The sequence below is a fragment of the Oreochromis aureus genome, linkage group 16 (genome assembly GCF_013358895.1).
Source record: "Oreochromis aureus strain Israel breed Guangdong linkage group 16, ZZ_aureus, whole genome shotgun sequence".
NCBI classification, from domain to species: Eukaryota; Metazoa; Chordata; class Actinopteri; order Cichliformes; family Cichlidae; genus Oreochromis; species Oreochromis aureus.
In genome coordinates, this window is record NC_052957.1 from 14585933 (window position 1) to 14599875 (window position 13943).

General features: G+C 41.4%; 1 protein-coding gene across 4 annotated transcripts in view; it reads left to right on the forward strand.

The window, feature by feature from the left end:
• Positions 1 to 13943, forward strand: part of fmnl2a (formin-like 2a) — a 52565-nt gene that overhangs the window by 4312 nt on the left and 34310 nt on the right. For all 4 annotated transcript variants that reach the window (XM_031743121.2, XM_031743122.2, XM_031743120.2 and 1 more), the window contains exon 2: positions 12775 to 12858. In XM_031743121.2, the coding sequence (XP_031598981.2) occupies positions 12775 to 12858 (84 nt within the window). The remainder of the gene's footprint in view (positions 1 to 12774; positions 12859 to 13943) is intronic.

Below are 13943 nucleotides of genomic sequence, written 5' to 3' on the forward strand. Positions count from 1 at the left end.
CTTCAGCTCCTTCAAAGCTGTAGTAAGTTAAATTTCAACCCACCTTTCTTAGATATGGTTGTTTGCTCTCACTGTGTGTGATTGTCATACAAGTGGCTTACTTCTGGTGGAGTCTGCAGTTTCTACCAAATGAAAAGCTCCCAGTGAAGTGGCTCATTAGGCCAAGAACTGATCTCTGAAACAGACTTGAGCTAATAGTAATCTGAGGCCTCTGCTGTGATAGGACTGCTTGATTCACATGCAGCCTTGGCCGTCACTCAGGAGAAGATTAAACCCAAATAATCTTTGTTTAGACGGCGCAGATTGTCATAGAGACATAAATAGGAATTTGTTTGTATTCCATGGCTCTCTGCTTTCTATGACTTCTCATTGTTGCTGGTTCTTTTAAAGCATCTTTGCTCACTTGTTGTCGTAGTATTGGTAACATAAGTCAACCACAGATGAGTTCCACATGATTATGAGTGAGCCCTCTTGATGTCTAATCTGCACGGCACAGTTCTGTCATGTCAGTGTGCTGCTGATCAGTTAACCATACACTTGCCAGATCCAGACAAAATTTCTGAACGGCATTTTTAACATGTCTGTTGGCTTTGAGCGCACAATAGCTGAAAGCACGTGAAATGATTACAATCAGTCTTTGGGAGTCACATGTACAGTATTAGTCAGTCTATATGCTTCACACTGAACCAAAGGAAAATGACTCTGTGTAACAGGAATGCAGCCAAGGCCTCATGTCTGCTCTTCTGCCTCAGCTAACCACAGAGTTGACAATCAAATTAGATTGCACCCACATCCAGGAGACCGTCGAGTTGAATCTCTGAGTATCGTGCCTGCTGTCATGGAGACAGAGAAGTTCAGAGTCATTACTTGTTTAAATGCCATATGGGGGGGACTGTAGCTTGGATGCTGTTGTTGCTCTTCTCAGTAGTCTGCCCAGATTACGTCTAAGCCGCTTTGTTTAAAGGCTGCGACGCACCACAATCTGCTGTTATTTCTGCTGTGAGGTACCACATCTGAAATCTACTCCAGCAGATTAATCACAAGAGTAGCCCTCATGTTTAAATGAAGTCTAATCTGTCACATCGGCAGGTGCAGAGTGGGGTTTTTACCTGGAAAATGCTTTCTGGTACTTCCTAGGCTTAAGGTGCATCCAAGGTGCTGTTAGATAAGCAAAGTTAAACAAAATATGTATAAAGTGATGGGCAGTGCTTATTATGCATCTTGTTGGGTCATTGTTTTGGTTTTATTCCATCAGCCTGATTTCCAGCCACAGCAGGCAGCTGTTTTTAGCAAAGAAGCTCTGATAAATCCACCACGCGCTACCTACTTTACTCTCGGTGGTAGAAAGGCACAGTTTGAGGAAGTAGTGGCTAAAGAGACAAATGTTTCTCCTGCTGAATGGAGGTTGAATATTTAGAGTTGCACATCTCCAAATATAAACAAAGGTTGTTCACTTGCTGTAATGCTTATTTTTTTCTTCAATATTTCCAATTTTATACGTTACAGTGAGAAAATGAAAGAAAAAACCCTAAGATATTACGTTGGTGGTAATATGCAAATTGTGGCTTTTTGTTAGGATGTCATTTAAATGTGCGAAGACACTGAGCCCTGCATCTCTCACAGTGCTACATGAAACCCAGGAAGTGACTAAGCTAAACCTCTTAGGTTTTTCCATGTTGACTCTTCTTCATTAATAATATAGAACAATGGGTTTTGTCTATGGTGCAGAGGATGAACAGTGGCTGAATCCCGTGCGTCAGGACCACCAGACAGAGCTGCTCTTTATTCTGTGTGAAGCCCAAGACGGAGCCTGGCACTGGACCCAGAGCCGACAGGCCACGAGAGGCCTCCACACATACCCGTTTCTATGTGTGTGTGTGTTTGTATTGGTTTCTGCTGTGCTGGATCCCCAGGATACTCACCCACCAATTAGCCAGAACAGCACTGAGGATGTTATGCTCAGGGAGCAATGAAATCCTGCAACCAATGCTCTGGCCTGTGAAATCTCAGAGGGGATGTGAGGTACTGCGGTGTGAAGCGACAATGTGCTGCTCAAGATCCCAAAACATAGCCTGGAGGCATCTTGGCTGGCTGGCAGAGGCTCAGCTGATTATGAGAGAAAAAGTCTCTCAGCTGTGTGCAGTCACCACTGAGTTGAAACTACTGAGGGTCCAATCATTATTGTTGCTCTAGCTTCAGTTTTGACTAGAGATGGCACGATACCACTTTTTTATGTCCGATACCGATATCATAAATTTGGATATCTGCCGATACCGATATGAATCCGATATAGTGTGTTTTTTAATCAATAAAACTGTTTTTTTAATATCTTGCTGCATTTTGTATAAGTTCATACTCAAGTTTAAATAAACAACAACACTAAAGCTATTCTGTTATACCTGTATGTAAAAAATACACTGCACCCAAAATATTTCATAGTTCAGCAACACTGATCAATCTAATAAACTTAAACCTACTCCATCCTCCCAATTCTGGTATTTTAAAGAGTACTTAGCAGAAATATTAAGCAACCTAACTAATAGGGTTGCAAACTCCCAGCAAAATAAAAAAAAGGGGACCACCCCCCACCCTCCACCTCATGATGCTTAATCGACGTAATCAACTTTAATTTGATGCAGTGTGAAAAAAAAAATGCACAGAAATAAATTATTTTTCAAGAATAATTAAATAGATTCAACATCTTTCTTCAACAGAATTGCAGACTGCACAGATGGTACCTTCCCAAAGGAAAAAGTACTATAGCTTACTAGGGTGTATTAGACTTAACAGTTACTATATACAGTAATGGACTTCTATACATTTTACATCAGATTAAAACTTTGGGTGTAAGATTCAGATAATTATTTATTAAAAGCTAGACATTTTAAATGAGAATAAGAAAGAAAAGTATGTCTTTGTGCCCCCTTTTCCCTGTTCATGCCCTATCGCCCCCCTTTGCTAGATCCGCCCCTGCACAGTTACCAGCCGTCAGCTACGTAGAAAAGGATCCTGGTGTAGAAAGTAATATTAAATAAATTCTAACAACAGCTTATCAAGCTTAAACGTGCTGCTGTTGTTCAGCCACTGGTTTCCTCTTTCTGGTGCAAAGTGGGCCAAAAACAAAGAAGAGAGACGGACTCGCGACAGAAAAGCCGATCAGCTGATCATTGATCAGTTTCACGATTGAAGTAGCCGCAGGAAGGTGAGGGAGAGAGAGAGAAGAGGCAGTCGCTCCGTATATTGTTAAGCTTAACATGGGAATGCTTTACAAACATTCAGAGATGAATTTACACACTTGCTTTACTTCTCTCTGGGATAACTTCCTCGGAGATGAAATGCTGGTTTGGTAGCGAGGCTACAAATACACACAGCCACTCTATCATGACGCATACTGCTCCGACATGCTACGGTTATGAGCAGAGTTACGCCGTGTTGCAAGTTTTGTGAGGTGCTTTTTTGATATTTAATGGATCGGATTACATTTTTTATTTCCCTCCGATATCCGATCCAGTAATTTAGGTCAGTATCAGACCGATACCGATACATAATATCGGATCGGTCCATCTCTAGTTTTGACATGTGCACATTCGGGGGGTTCGGTTTTCTGCTCCACTATGTGGGTGGCAAAGGAAATCGTTGACTTTAAAATAACCTTTAAACCTGTCAGCTGGACTTTGTTTTGATTGTACAGTTGTTCTTTGCTTTTGTTTACCTGCTGAATTAAGTTTCAGTTGAGTGGTTGTGGACTAATAAAGCAGCCGAACACTTTGTTTGGCATCAATGAAAGGTTGAATGCCAGCTAGCAACTGTGTTAAGAGAAAAAGAAAATGTCCCTGGGAGTTTTGACATCAGCCTGGAGTCATTGTTTAGACTTGGCCATCCATAGTTATATTTGCTGTAATTCTTCCTGCAGGTGTATGATGATGGAGTCTTAAAAAGACCAGTCTGATCCTTTCATGTGGGTAACAGTCCATTGCCAGGACCAGTCCAAAATTCACACAAAAGAGCAACAGAGTTGCAGCTCTTTTGAGAAGTGCATTATGGTCAGGATCTGTCCAGGCTCCAAGGTGGCAGCTGCACTAGAAAGACATTCTGCTTGGTCTGTCAAAGTTCTGCACAAGAGTGGGTGTTGTGTTGTGACCTCTTAGGAATTAGTTAATGTTAATGATGTTCAGTTTTATCTGAAACATCCAGCAAATTCATCAGTTATTAGTGTCAATATGACAAGGATACGCTTTATCCTCTGGCATTGACACTTTTCAATCCTGTTTCATGGGCCTTGAGCTTAATTTTTGTCCTCAGCTGTAATGTGATGTAACACTTTGTCTCAAAAGTTAACTTTAACATTCTTTAACATTCTTTCAAAAGCAGACATAAGCTGCTTTTGAAATTGCCACATTGAAAAAGGCAGGTTTTGTCTGGTAGCAACTTGCCAGAATTAACATCTGCGGAGCAGAATGGGAGGTGCTGTTGAATTTGAATGGACTCCATTAGACCTGAAGACAATGTGGCAGTCTGCTGTTTCAGGTTTTATTGGACAGAAGATTTGCCTTTTACTCTAGACTCTTTGCAAGTAGCCACAGAGGAGAACCAGCCTATCCGGGGTTAGGATTTGGATTCAGTACCTACTCAAGCGCTTCCAGTAAATCTCAAAAACAGAGATAGGAAATTGGCAAAACATCAGTTTTGTTTCTTTCCTACAGTAGAGGCTTCAGATTGCTGTTTCATTAAAAAAACACATTACCAACAAATGGTAAAGAATTTTTATTTTATGCACCTATAAAATAAATCTATAATATATGATACATAATAATAGATTGAATCCTTCAAATTCAGGTGAGCAGGCAATTTTCCTGTCCTATGAAAATCTTGTATTAAGATGCTCACCATAGGACAGTTGAACAGGTGTATCAATTAACACATAATACCTTTGATCACTGATGCTGATGTTCAGATGTTTCAGCTTTGAACAGTTTGAGCCACACTGTTAAGTCTGTAGGCACCGTGTCCGTGTGCTCGACAGGGTTGCCACTTGCAGCCCTTTTTTTATACCATAAAAGCAGCTGTGTGCTCAGTAATCATGTGGTTTCAAGCTCCCATTTAGCCTTTCTTCACTGGATGATGCAAAAGTGTACTTTTGTGGCGGGCACCTGCTGTTCAGAGTGCCTCTGTCGTCTCGTTAGAAAAAGTGAGTGTACGGCTCTTCGGCGTTTGAGGGATGCCGATTCAGATATGGTGGGATTGCAGGGTCAAATTTTACAGGTGTGTTTGGGGGGGTTTTGTGGGGGAGGTAATCATGATTCTGTCAGAAATGTTTGCACGCCTTCCAGAAGTGCCACAGAGCAGGAAACTAATGTTTTAGCTGTGGTGCCACCTAAGGCGTTGAAACTGCGAACTAGGGGACAGTAATTCTTTCGAAGCAACGGCAAAGCTTCCTGGTTTTCCAGTGAAAATAAAGCAAACGCACTCAGCTATCAGGTTACATCATGCCTGCCATGAGTGTGTGCGGGTGACATCATGGAAGCCATCAGAAAGGCTTTTTATTTTATCACTTTTTCTTGTGAAGTTTGTATGTAAGTCAGTTTCGTTATTGCATTTAACCTTTCAATTCCGCACTTGTGACTAATGAATAAGTGTGTATAACAGGATAAAAACCCACCCACCCAAATGCACACATAAAACAGGATGCAGAAGACTTTCACTTTATTACAGATCTAAATGTGACATTTAGATCACATTTAGATTGTGACATTGTGACACAAATGTGGCCATCATTGTCACAGCTTACAGTTAGGCACTAAGCTGGTTGTATTTGTCAGGCTTGTGTTAATAAAGGACAAATTAAATGCTATTATTGAGCAGTAGTATTAAATCGTTCGGCTTCTTTTTCATTTCATTGAAGATTTCCTGCCACAGGAGGAAGATTTAAAAGGTGCTTTTAGATATTTAAATCCATGTAAACAAATTTTTCTCATCTTTTTTAACTCAGCTGAGCCATTTTTTTTATTAACTGTTTTGAACAAACAACATTTCGGGCTCATATTCGCTCTGGAACGTGGACTCCACCTCAGTCCAGACACTTTCGCAACCTCACAACATCTGGTCTGGCCAGAGCGCCTCTGTGTTCATGTATCACTTGTTTTATTTGGACAGCTTCCTGCTGCTCCACACCACCTCCATGATGTTTCCGGAATTTGGATAGCATCCAGCACTCAAGCCAGAGTTTTTTTTTTCTTTCTTTTTAATCCACAACGTAAACATATTTTTGCAATATTTTGTGTATTTTACCCACAAAGTGTTACAGATTTTTTTTTTTGTCCGTGTCATGCTTTAAAATCGAACAAAGCTGTCGGGCTCAAATTTCAACATTGATCATTTGACTTCTTCTGCATTTCGTTGCTTTTGTGGTGAGGCTTGCTGAAGGCACTTTGATGGCATTGTGAGCAGCGTGGATAAAATGAGAATAGCGAGTACCCACTCTTGTTAGAGAGTGTGAAGCTGACAGATGGTCTGCTAAATCCAGTATGTCATGTTATCGGTGAGCGCAGTGAGGTAAATGGATGAAATGTCGTTGGAATGTGTAAAACGAGAGGCAAAAACATTTGACTCACCGAGTGGTCAAGAGGCATTCTAGTGAACAGCTTCACAAACACAAACGCTACTGTCGGGTCAGGGGGGTCCTGGGGATTACAAAACTAATCTGAGGACAGACAGGGGACACCTGTGCCCCCAAAGAACGCCAGGGATTACAGATCCACGCTGTGCTAATGAGTGGAGGACAGCTCGGTTTGGACAGCACACGCCTCGGGGCTGTGCAGCTCCTTTCTCCTTTAAGTAGGCTCTTATCTCTGACACTCCATTATGAATATGACAGATTTCGATTCTGTCTGAGCCGCGGGGCTCCTCCGCTCCCCTGAAGGTTAACGTGAAAAGCAAGAAGTGAAGTGAATCATTTATTATGCAGTTTTGCCGTCACATATTAATACTCATAGGGATGGTGTTTTACAACTCAGACTAGCCTGAAGCGCAGCATTAACCTCAATATAAATTTGTAAATGCCTCAGAAACAAAACACCCCAGCGTTCGATGAAGCAAGCATTGGGAGAGGACAGTACAGCATCCAGTCATTTCCGTAGCGTTGAGCAATTTGAGGATTATTGCTCTGACTAGTTTTTAATAACTGATGCAATGTGAGGTTTTCTTGTTGTGGCACGCAGCGTGGCATCAGTATGTTCAATTAAAAAGACAAGTGAGACGTTTTAGAGAAAAGAAATTGATTAGAGGTCGGAACGTGGCTTTGAATGATGCAAATTGGTTGTTTACAGCAGAAAGACGCGTCTTCTATTAAGGTCATTGGTTTCATTAATGCTGACAAAACAGTTATGCTGCATCTGTTGGTTTGAACACAGAGATTTAAGTTCTTCTGGATTGTGGTGCGTTAGCAGGGAGAAGGTAGACACAGAGGAAGAAAGAGGGGAGCGTGGGTGTGCTACCAACTCATGGCAACCCAAATCCTCAAGGAGAAACCAATTACTGCGCTGAAAGATATCTGAGAGGAGAGCTGGTGACAGTGAGGTGATGTACTGCACACTTTTGTCAGGTTCTGTCTCGTGTTGTTGTGTAGTAAACACAAGTAAACGCAGCGGAGCATGTTCTGAAAGTGGATGTTTTCTTTAATAGGTGGTCTACCAGGGTTTCTCGACTTTCCTAGTTGGATCGAGCTCTTTTGTTTGCATTCGCTCAAGCCAAAATTGCTTGGTATGTGAGATCACAGCAGGCAGCATGTGGAGTGATGATGTGAACATGTGGTTGTGGATTCTATCTGATGTAAAATTGGTGCTTTATCATTTTTTTTGTTGTTGGCTGTCACAGAAAATTCAAGTGATTCTCCTTAATCCCCGATCTATGTTTCAACTGCAGTTACCATCAAAGACATTATACAGTTTATAACTATTTGTTTATGTATACTTTACAGTATATGTTTTACTCTTAGTGTGTTCTGTGACAAATTTGAAGGCCTGCAGGGTGTTTTAAGAAAATGGAAATAAAAATGATTGACCTGGTTAGATGTGTTTTGTTTGTGTGTGTGTGTGTTTGCACACCTAAAGGTGCAAAACACTACATTTTAGACACGTTCCAAAGCAAGTAGTTAGTTAGCCAGTTGTGTCAATATAGTTTAGATCTTGTAGCAGCATTACTGACTGAAGCAGGTTCTTCATGTGGGCTGTGTGTTTGCTTTTCTAGCCAGCTGTGCTGTGAAGGCTGTGCCTGAGCAGACCTCCTGGTAGGTAGTGGTGGTTGGTGGGCTTTGAGCCAGCAGTCTATTTTTACTTCTTTTATGACTTAAGCTGGATAATGATAGGATACGTGGGCTCTAATAAGTTCTATATTTATGAACCTTAAGAACCTTAAGACCTGATGTGAGTTAAACATTGACATAAAGTTATTAGTGGCAACTGTTAAAGTTGAGCTACACTAAAACTGGCCCCCTATATCTGAGTAAATATGGCATAGTTTAGCACGACATACTGGCTCGTTGTCTCCACAGTACTGACAGTTATTAATGACCTGGATTCATGTTCAGGCTACAGCTTTCAGGTCATTTTTGTTTCTAAAGGAACTCACTCAGTAACTGTACAGATGTGGGACAGCTGCTTTGGAGATGAAATGTGACTTTGGCAGCATGAAGGGAGGCTGGAGAGCATTGAAACCCCACATTTCGCTGAGAGGGGATGGTCGTCCAGCACAGTGAATTCCACTATTTTTTTTTTTCCCTCTTGTCGTTTGTGTTTTGTTGCTGTCTGGAGGGAGTCTCCGATGCTTTGTCAGTGTCTCCCAACAGGATTGTCTTGTTGACTAAATCCTTTTCATTGTGCTTTTTCAGGATTTAAACTTCCTTGCAGCTGCACTGGTTGCACGCATCTGCTTTATCAATACTTAAAATGGCTTTGCCACCATTTTATATCAGATTATTATCAATTTTCAGCATGAATGAGTGCATCCTTTTAGCATGTTTGCCTGTGTCTCAAATTTCTGTTATGCCCTTCCTGTTTTACTAACCAGTTAAATTTAGGTGTGTATTCGTCAGGGTGGTCTGCCATCAGGTGTTGGTTAAAAGCTGCCCAACCCTCCTCAGCTGCACCCCATTAATAACACAGTTGCACAGATACCAGTGTGGTTGTAGACATGGGGTAACCCAGTGAGCTGAGTGCTTGTCACAGCTCATTAGCAGTGGGATGAAATGAAGGCTGGTAGAAGTGGTCTTTTGCTTTAGTTGGAGCCTCACCAAGCAGTTCAGTGCACCCACAGCGACTCAGCAAACCACCCAAGCCACACAAGCACCCAGGCCAAAGGTACTCTTAATTCCAAACAAAACAAGGTAGACGTTTAGAAGTAAAAGTCTACCCTCCTTCAGGTTTCTCTCTCCAAAATGTAAAACCACTTCTGTGTGTAACATAGTAAACCCGCCGGCGGTTTTCTGTCACTTAATGTGACCGTCCGCTCAGGCGTCAGATTGTATTTTAATGTGTTTAGGGAAGACGAATGGATACAAAGCCTAGTCATCTGGTCAGCAGCCAGAGTGAGTCAATAGAACCCTTATGACTCCCAATTCCCTGCAGTCAGCACAGCAGCCATCATTCGACTCAAAGCTTCGGCAGAATACTAATTCAATTTCCTTTAGGGAAATCTCTACAGGCTACAACCTGAGTTTTTACCATATCCATTAGCCACCCCAAATTTTTTTTTACTATTTTGCCAGGAAAATGGGAAAGGGGTGAACAATTTATATAAGAGTGTATAACAGTATATAAGAGAAAATAGTTTGTGCAATTCGAGCAAGTTTGAAAGTCACTATCTAGTATGACCACATTTATTCTTCAACACCGCCTGAACTCTCTTACACAAGCTTTCTTGTAATTTATTTAAGTCATCTTCAGGAATAGTTCTCCAGGCTTCTTAAAGGACATTCAGAGCTTTGGATGTTGGCTGCCTTTCGTTCCATTCGTCACCAAGATGATTACACGTTGTTTCAGTAATGTTGAGGTCCATGATCTGGGGAGGCCAATCCACGGCTGATAGTGTTTCACTGCGTGTTTGTTCTATCCAGGTGTGTTTTCACTGCACTGACACTGTTTGGGATCAATGTTTGGCTAAAAAATCAAAAGCTTTCCAGATGATGATACTTGGTGGATCAGACTCTGAGGATACTTTTCTATGTTCATATTTCCATCAGTTTCCAGAAGATCCCCAACACTGCTGACTGAAGTCTGTCTTCTAGGACAGCGGTCCCCAACCCCCGGGCCTCGGACCGGTACCGGTCCGTGAGTCGTTTGGTACCGGGCCGCGAGAGTTGAGGCTCAGGTGTGAAATGTATGGTTTTCAGGGTTTTTATCGGTTTTCAGCATTATTCTGTTATCGTTTTTATTGTTAACTCGGTTTTCCTGGGTCTTTTCACGTGTGTTATGAATAAATCTTTTTTTCGGTACCGGTACTAGTTTTATTTTGTTGTATTTATCCGCGACACCTTCAAGGCCGGTCCGTGAAAATATTGTCGGGCATAAACCGGTCCGTGGCGCAAAAAAGGTTGGGGACCGCTGTTCTAGGAGGCAAAACAAAAAAAATAATGGGTGGCGCAAGATTCTTGCACAGTACTGAGCTGTCAGTTGGATTTCTATTCATTTTATAGGTCTACTGGGATCAGTTCAGCTCATCACTTACTATTCTGAAGCACAAGAATATGTGGGGGGAAAACATGACCTAATAAACATAATGGAATTAAAAAAAAGGTCCAAAAAACTGGCTTAGATATTATGTTTTTATTAGGATGAGCTTTATTTTATGTATATTAGCCTTCCTCTCGATAGCTGTAGTAAAATCCAAAGATGTGCCTAAGCCCGATCCCGGCATCGCATTGATTGTTCTCTTTATAAATGGACTATTTCATAATTAAAATGGTGATAAAGACGAATAGGCTTGCCACACTTTATTATGCAAAAAAATCTCAAGCAAATTCTAAAACAACAAAACAATAGCTCTAAGAGCAGGTCTGACTCGATTATCGTGTTACTCACTCATGGAGTTGGGTCTGATCTCGAGATATTTCTTATCCATCTTCCTCTCACCCCCCCTCGTGCTCTTTGGAAAATCCAGCGAAGGAAAAGTAGAAGCTGAGTGCGGTACCCGCTCTGATAGATGATGCAGCCCAACCAGTGTGGATGGGAAAAACAACCTCAACTCTAATGGTTATGTTTTCTAATTTTTTCCCCTGCTCTTTGCTGAATGGCTCTCTCTCACACAGCTGTATTGTGTATTATTATACAGATGTATTATTGTGTATTCTCTATGACCGAAAGCTGCAGAAACACTCAGTTTAGCTATACACCTCTATGCTATTTTTGTGCTTTTAATGTGTTTCTGTTTTATTTCTATAAGAATAGCTGGTTAACCAGTATCCAGCTGGGTCGCACTTGTGTTTCCATGTTCTTTGCGCTGCATACTGGGAGCGCTGGATAATTGTTTGAAGCCTTTCTAAATCCACACAAGGGTGTGGTGAATAATGCTGGAAAGTGCAACATTTTGGACAGCTGCAGAGGTGTTCGTACATGAAGCAGATGTCGATAAAGTAAAACCGGATAAAGAAAAAGAGTTGTGCAAGAGTTGGGGTTTTTTGCACGATCGAAGCTTATTTTCAGTCTTAATGTGTTCGCCAACACATGGGTCACATTAGGTGTGACTGAACAACAGGCTCTTCACAGGAAATCACTTGCTTAACCTCATCAAAGAGGAACAGCTTTAAAAAAAAAGTTTCAAAGCAAAATACTGAAAGATGTTCAGAGCATCCACCTTTACTTCAGACTCACTTCTGTGCTCACACCTTCGTTTCTTGTCCTGGGATAACTGGCTGAAGAGTCATAGCAGTAACTTAGAAAGCAGGGTTAGATGTTACTCCTGTCCTGCCTCAGCAGATTCCTGTATCCGGCAAGACAGATAAACCATCAGCTGTTTGGTTAGTGGAAGACTTGATATTTTATTTGTAGACTGATGGCAAAAATCTTGTAAGAAAAGTAAAAAAATTCTACTTAGCAACAGGCTCAAACTAACACACACACACACACATATATACAGTGTGAAGGCCACAGTGTCCCTCAGTGCTGAAGTAGGTGGAAAACAAATTCATGGTCAGATTTCTTTAATCATAGAAAATCTTTTTCTATGCACTGTTTGTCCAATCTTGTTTACAGAACAGAATATTTTCTTCTTAACAAAGTGGAACTTTTTGTGTTTCTCTCTAAACTTTCCTTTTGTTTTCTGTTTGTATATTGTGGTCCATTTTTATGAAACCTCTAAGATGCCTTTAAAAAAACAAACGGTAGAAACAGGGAGGGGTCAGTTTCATTTACAGCTGGATCATCCCAAATGAACAGGAGGGAAGAGCACACGTAAACACTTTTGGTGACCTTTCCCCAATGATCCTCACTCACACTTTGGCTAATGTAACTCTTCTGTTGTCTGCTCATTGCTATGTTTAGCAACGAGAGAGCGCGTAACCAGCTGTTAGGTCGGAGGTCCATTAAGCTTGCAATCTCTTAATTACTCTATTTGGAAGCCACAGACACCCTGATGTTGTTGGTGCAGAGTATAGTGTATAGATGCTTGGATCTTACCAATGATGATAGGTTTCTTAGTTTGATTTTATGTTTGGGATTAATGATGCTATTTATTCATTACATTGATCATCGTTTTGATTAACTGTGACCTTTCCCTCTCTTTCAGAACTCAATGAATCTTCCTCCAGACAAAGCGCGGCTCTTGCGGCAGTATGACAATGAAAAGAAGTGGGAATTGATCTGCGATCAGGTGAGCATCAGCCACTCATCTAAATGATGTGATCCGATGTAGATGTCACATTTAATTAATTGTAGCTGCTTAATTACTAAATCAGTTTAAATGCTGAAAACAGTCAATCTGGGTAAGGTTCACACAGAATGATGTTATATGTGCTGTCTGGGCTGTCAACTGAGCATGTAATCCAGGAGAAGGTCCCACCCCACTGTGTGTCGTGACCGCAACACCCATGCTCCATTGCCCTGCCTTTATCCAGTAAGCCTTTTGCCATCTTTACACACCACCCTGGCTTCCTTGGTCAAGTGTGTTAAGCGGCACAGCAGGGAGCGCATATCACTTAGCTAGTTAAAAAAACTCAGCCTCTTATTGGCGTCAGTGCTGCGTGTAGGAAATAACAGAGGGTGCACGTTGTGCAATGAGCTGTGGTCTGAGCGCTCCACTCAGTCCGCAACCTCTGTGCCAGACAGTTTTTCTGCCTCCTTGAACAGAGGAGAAAAGCAGAGACAAGATCAAGACCACCACCCTCCAAAAACTGTATTGATAGCTACTGACCCTGAGAGGAACTGTAACAGAGAGAACCCACCAGACTGCTGACCAGCAGTCAGAGATCTTCATGGGGCTGACTGCAAACTGTCACAGCTGAAGTGAAAATAGTCGCTTTCATTGAAGCAAAAACATCGCGCAGTGATTTTTGCTGACAGTCTTGGCTTCTCGATGGTCACGCACAGAAGAAGGGAACAGGCTCGCCACAGTTCATGTTCATAATAAGCGTTTTATATTGCGAATTTAAAGTTTCTTATCCTTTCTGTGAGGATGGGAACCTTGAGACAGACCGCTTTGGGCTGGAAAACTATGGTGGAAATTTTTCCAGCCAGAAAATCGGTTCTGAAAGGAAACTCTAATTTTCAGTGCAGGAAAGTTACAGCAATGAATTTGTGTGGTACTGAAATTAGCAAGGAAAAAACCACTGTAAATTCATCCAAATATAGATTTACTATGGTAACTCTTCAATCCTGTGGGAACATCTAGTTATATAATTCTCTCTTATGAGAAAGGTTACATTTGGAAAACCAAATTTAGAAGCTTAACCTGCTCAG